The 6,348-nt window shown below is 38.2% G+C and overlaps 1 protein-coding gene and 1 long non-coding RNA gene across 6 annotated transcripts in view; one reads left to right on the top strand and one right to left on the bottom strand.

The window, feature by feature from the left end:
- The window catches only part of ninl (ninein-like), a 36,530-nt gene that overhangs the window by 24,239 nt on the left and 5,943 nt on the right, over positions 1-6,348 (bottom strand). For all 5 annotated transcript variants that reach the window (XM_030156734.1, XM_030156736.1, XM_030156737.1 and 2 more), the window contains exons 6-8: positions 4,013-4,079; positions 710-804; positions 479-625 (exon numbers count right to left, since the gene is read on the bottom strand). In XM_030156734.1, coding sequence (XP_030012594.1) covers positions 479-625; positions 710-804; positions 4,013-4,079 — 309 coding nt within the window. The remainder of the gene's footprint in view (positions 1-478; positions 626-709; positions 805-4,012; positions 4,080-6,348) is intronic.
- On the top strand, positions 455-2,416 carry LOC115434673 (uncharacterized). The gene is made up of 3 exons (XR_003937575.1): positions 455-589; positions 691-1,129; positions 1,567-2,416. It is a non-coding gene; the product is annotated as an uncharacterized LOC115434673 (long non-coding RNA).

Genomic DNA, 6,348 nt, shown 5'->3' with positions numbered 1-6,348 from the left:
TTTAAGAAAATGTACAAAAATATTTTGTTTGCAGTTACAATTGATAATTGATAATTATCATTACTGACTATTGTCATTTACTCACTGATATGGCATAGGGATTAGAGGCAGAGAAGCCTATGTGAATGTGTATGTGTATGTATGTATAAGTGTATATATACATTTGTATATGTAAGTGTATGTGTATGGGTATGAATATGTGTGAATTATTATTTTTGCTTCCTTGAATTTTCATTTCTATATTATTTTGTGCAAAGAAGTCAGTTAGTAGCAATCAGGAAGCTTGTACCATTTCCATATCCAAAATAAATCAATAAAAAATATATACATATAATCAAATGTTGACTGTCACATTAACACAGTTCAACATGTCAGTAAAGGTCTGTTAAAATACACGTTCATATGAATATACATGTATGTTTATATACATATGTGTATTTATGTGGACTGTATATGTACACGTATGCGTCTGTCTGACCCGTTGTGGCGCCCTCTGCTGATTGGCTGTTCGTACAGGTGTGGAACAGGAGATGGGGGCGGAGCCACACAGGACCTTCTGAAACTCTCTGAGGCTAACTCTGCCATCCAGGTCAGCATCCAACTTTTTTAGCAGGACGTCGAGCTCCTGTAGGTCAGAGGTCAAAGGTAAAACAGAGCGGAGCACACGGAAACACATTTGTGCTCTTACAGGCGGTGGGCGGGGCTTCACCTGAGCGCTGAGCTGTGGCAGACCCATGTGTTCACACACCGCCGCCAGGACACCTCCTCCCACTATGGCGAGCTGCACCTCCTCCTGCTGCGAACCTGCAGAACATGTGACATTAAACTTCTGACCAATCAGCTGCTGCCACAGTGCAGAAGGACCAATCAGAGCTCAAGGGAACGGTAAACATCCAAACATGCTTACAGTAGAATTTTCACTATAAACCAGAGGCGACCATATTTCATTTTAAAATTATTGTTAAGGGTTAGTGATATTCTGTTGTATTTTTTGTAGTTTTTCTTTTCTCTTCTGTGTATGGGTATGTTTTTCTCTGTCTCTCTCTCCTTGCAGATTGTGTTTTGAGTGAGGATGAGTTGCAGGTGTGGAGCTGGAGCGCTCTGTGATGATTGGTTCCTCAGCGGCAAGGTTATAATAGTTTTGGATTTTTCATTATAGTTTAGTTACCTCCGCCAAGGAGGTTATGTTTTTGCCAGGGTTTGTTTGTTTGTTTGTCTGTCTGTCTGTTTGTTTGTCTGTCCGTTAGTGTGCAACATAACTCAAAAAGTTATGGACAGATTTGGATGAAATTTTCAGGGTTTGTTGGAAATGGGATAAGGAAGAAATGATTAAATTTTGGTGGTGATCGGGGGTGGGGGGGCCCACGGGGGGGGCCACTGATCAGCCTTGGCGGAGGTCTGCGCTCTCCGAGTGCTTCTAGTTTTATTTAGTTTTGACTTTTTTTTCCCTCTAATTCAGTTAGTTTTAATTAGTTTTTAGTTTTGATTTTTTTCTAAATGCTTAATTTTAGTTTATTTTCAGTATTAGCTATAGTTTTTTCATATCTTTTCTCTTCTTCTCTGTAGTATTCAAAGAAATCCCAGACAGGACTCTGCTCATTTCTCCCAACTTCAATTTCTACGTTTCCAGGTAGAGTGGGGATGAGAGGCCAATTCTAAATGACAAGTGACGAGAAATGATGGATGGTGAAGTGCCGTATAGTGCCACGAGCTAAAATTGCTCGAGCAAAATAAACCGATTTCATATCAGTCCGACATTGAGAAAAAAAAAATGAAGGGAATTTTATCCATAATTTCTATATGTATTAGGTAGTTTTGTAAGAACATAATACAGTTTTAATTAGTTTTTTTTTTTCTTTTAATTATAGTTTTTATTTATTTCAATTAACGAAAATGTTTTTTCAATTCTAGTTTTCGTCAACGATAATAACCTTGCTCAGCGGTGAGCGGGAAAATATAAAGCTGAATCACCCTACTTCCTGTGGACTCCTCTCTTCCCATCCCCCTTGTTTGAGCAGCAGTCTGTAGTTTTGTTTGGAGAGCTTCTTTTTGCGATCAGACTCAAAAGGCGGGAATCTTTTCTTTAAGTTTTCTCCTGTTTCTCTTGGTTAGGAGTCTAGGTAAGAATAATGTAATTTGGTTTTTCTTGGTTTATGTTGGTAGGTAAGCATAGTGGGCTTAAGGTATTATTCTGTTTGTTATTTTTGTTACTTTGATTCCCTTCCTGATTTCATTTTTTTTCTGTTCTTGTATAAATAAATATCTCAAATTGCAGCTTGGTTGATTGCTGGTCATTTCTTTTGTAACTTGCTCTTTTTTGTTAAGGGACATGGAAGGAGGGGAGTCTCACATCATGTTTGCATCTCAGTAACCCCTAGACCGGGGGTGTCAAACTCATTTTAGTGCAGGGGCCACATTCAGCCCAATATGATCTCAAGTGGGCCGGACCAGTAAAATAATAACAGTGAAAAAAGTTCAATTAAATTATGATAATATTTACATCTACAAAGTTTCCTTAAAAATCCGAATAATAGGAACAACTTGAAATGTCTTAAGAAAATAAGTACAATTTAAAAAATATTATGCCTCAGTTTATCATTTACATGTCTACATTATAATTTACAGATCACGGTAGATCTACAAATATATGTAACATTTAACAACAGAATGTCGGTAAAATTGCATTTACTTCTCTTAACATTTTCATGTAATTTTACTTTTTTACACCAAAACAAAGATAAAATTTGCAGTTGTCATGATTAATAGCAGGGGTCTCAAACTCATTTTGTTTCAGGCTCCACATTCAACCCGATTTGATCTCCAGTGGGCCGGACCAGTAAAAGAATAGCAGAATAACCTATAAATAATGACAACTCCAAATTTTTGTCTTTGTTTTAGTACAAAAAACACACCATTAAATTATGAAAATGCTTACTTTTATAAACTATCCAAACAAAAATGAAAAACTGAAATTTCTTAAGAAAAATAAGTGCAATTTCAACAATATTCTGCCTCAACTTATCATTTCTACATGTGCGTTATGGATCAGATCTACAAAGACACTAAATACTTAGTAAGAGGCAGAAAATAGTTAAAATTGTGCTTAATTTTCTTTAGACATTTCAGGTTGTTCATATTTGTTCAGGTTATTCACATTTTATTGTTACAGGATAGTTTGTAAATGTAAATATTTCCATAATTTAATGTTATTTTTTTGCACTAAAACAGACAAAAGTTTGAAGTTTATCGCCATAATGTAATATTTTTTTCACATCAAACCGAGAAGAAAATATGGAATCATTATTTCTTGTAGGTTATTATGCTGTTATGTTCCTGTAGATCATATTGGTCTGTATGTGGAACCTGAACTAAAGTGAGTTCCACAGCCTTGACTGTGGAATTTTTGCACTTTGCAAATTCATCCCAGGGGCTGCATTGGACCCTTTGGCGGGCCGCATTTGGCCCCTGGGCCGCCTGTTTGAGACCCCTGATTTATAGGATATTATCATAATATTTTACTGCTCTGATCCACTTGAGAACTAATTGGTCTGTATGCATCTGTATGTGGAGCCTGAATTAAAATGATTTTGACACCATTGATTGTTAATTTCTCCAGTATAACTTTTGCCTTTCACAAATTCATCCCACGGGCCGTATTGGACCCTTTGACGGGCCGGATTTGGCCCCCTGGTCACATGTTTGACACCTATGCCCTAGACCAAGTGTAACATTATTTACATTAAAAACATCTAAAGATACTTTCATTTATTACTTTACTTAGACCACTGAGGCCAGCAGTCACTCCGTGGTTGATCTGTGTGTTTGATGAGGTCTCAGAGTGGACACTGTGTGCGTCAGTGAAAGGGGTGGTAGATCATAGACCAACATTCAAAACTGTCTGTATAATGATCTGCCTGCTCTACCTGTAGATCTGCTGATCACCATTAACATATCGGTCATCCCTGCATCTGAACAACTCGCTTTAAAGGCTTTTAATTTGAAAGTATGTTACCTTTAGACTGAAAGTCTGTCTGGCTGTTGTCCGTGTGACCTCCGACCTCCTCATCAGACTTCAGGCTCTGCAGAGAAAACATGGAGGTCTGTGCAGTCTGACTGTTTATGTGTGTGAACTGGTCCATTGAACAGTTTAACTAACAGCACTCAGTTATGAAAGACCGAGCAGCAGAGCATGATGGGAAATATCTGTGTGTGTGTGTGAGGAGTTACACCAACAAACACTGATCACAAGGAATTCCTGAGCTCATTAGTTCTAACACACTGGACATGTTGGAAAAGTGTATTTGATTATTACATAAGTCTCTCTGATGTTGATGAAAGTCATCATTAATTAAATCAGAAGGTTGGTTTAATTTCAGATGTAGTTATAAATGAAATCCAAGTACTTTTTTATTAAACTGATGTTAACTCTGTGTGTGTTCAGTCATAACCACGGTCATGTTGAACAGATTAAAGCCTTTCTGCCGTCACACTGTGGGAAACCGAACTCGTGACCCCTAAGTTTAGTTTAACACCAAATCACACAGGTTATTTACATGGTTCTAAAACTATGGCATGTGTTCCACTGGTGGTACACGTTCTCTGTCTACTGGAAAAAAGACAAAACTATGTGATTTTAGGTAAAATAAAGTGCCGAACATATTGTGGGATCAGTGTAGTACCATGAAGGAAATATCACACCCTTATTATTCAGCTGGATTTAGTCAGTTTGAATTTTTGCATTAAAAAAAAACACATAAATGGGAAACAAAAAATAAAAAAATCAAATATCACATAACAATGTTAGGATAAAGGGGGACTGTGAAGTGGTGAACAGTGAATAACTGTGTTCACTGAATTAATACAACAAACAGAAATGACGCATTAGATGGAAACATCCCTGAATATGAGTGGATTTGATGACAGTAAGTAAACAGATGCTTAAAGACTCCTGACTCTGACAACTAATAAAACCACAGGAGAAATATTTCACCAAACATCTTCATTATATTAAGTGTGTGAAAGCCTAAATGAAGTCAGTGTTACATATGAGAATGTCTTGTGTGACTGTTCTCATGAATACAGAGACTGCACTGCACAGAACATCTCATACTTTAACAGTGTTTCATCATGGATGTTAATCAGTCAGGACCAGGAGGAGCTTCATCCTCTGGGCTTCACTCAGGACCAGGAGGAGCTTCTTCCTCTGGGCTTCATTCAGGACCAGGAGGCGCTTCATCCTCAGATTCATTCAGGACAAGGAGGAGCTTCATCCTCTGGGCTTCATTCAGGACCAGGAGGAGCTTCATCCTCTGGGCTTCATTCAGGACCAGGAGGAGCTTCATCCTCTGGGCTTCATTCAGGACCAGGAGGAGCTTCATCCTCTGGGCTTCACTCAGGACCAGGAGGAGCTTCATCCTCTGGGCTTCATTCAGGACCAGGAGGAGCTTCATCCTCTCTGTTTCATTCAGGACAGATGGTCTTAAGTCCAGTCCAGGAGAAGCTGCTCATGGATCTGACAGACTCATTTCTGTACCTGGATGAACTTCTCATCATCTGATTTCAGCTGCTGGAGCAGAATGAAACCCACAGTGACGACCATGTTTCATCTGCAGAACCAACACCAACGTACAAACTCTCAAACAGAGTGAACACACTGATGTAAAGCAGCTGCTCTGATCAATTACACGGTGTTTATTGATAACCAATCAGCTGTCAGACATAGATCATTATTGCCTACAGCAACATGTGACCTGAAAAAACATAATGACAAACTGAGATGTTCGGCTCTGGTGTTTCTTCTGTGTTCAGATCTTGAACATTCTCTGTTCTGGTGAATAGTTACCAGCAGATGTGTTTGTGTCCTGAGCTCCAGCCTGAACTATTTCCACTGTCCAATCAGCTGCTGTTGCCGTGCAGAGGAGTCGACTCTTGGACGCTCATCTGCTTTGTAAAAATATTCTGCCAAGAAATTTTGGTGGAAGAAAATTTCAGAGCATTTTCTTCTTTTTCACAATGACCAAGTGAATGTGGTGAATACACTCATATCAATCCATCACTGTGAGGAAACATAACACAACTTTCTTTGTTTTTATTTTTATTTTTTTACCTGTGAGTTTAGGTTTGTCCATGTGTCCAGACTTTGACTATTATCAGTATTTGATTGATACAAATATTAGTAAAGACTGTGTCATTACATACGCTGCAGTGTTATGCAAACTTTCCTCAAATAAAACCAGGTCATACGAGAAGGCTTTCATTTTGTAACAGTAAAGGAAGTCTTGTATTTGTAGAAACTGATTTACTTTTTTACTTTACTAATGTGAGCAGATCAAGACCAGGTTTCATGCT

The sequence above is a fragment of the Sphaeramia orbicularis genome, chromosome 15, assembly GCF_902148855.1.
Source record: "Sphaeramia orbicularis chromosome 15, fSphaOr1.1, whole genome shotgun sequence".
Classification (NCBI taxonomy): domain Eukaryota; kingdom Metazoa; phylum Chordata; class Actinopteri; order Kurtiformes; family Apogonidae; genus Sphaeramia; species Sphaeramia orbicularis.
The sequence above is the reverse complement of the archived record's forward strand: the minus strand, read 5'-3'. Positions and strand labels throughout refer to the sequence as shown.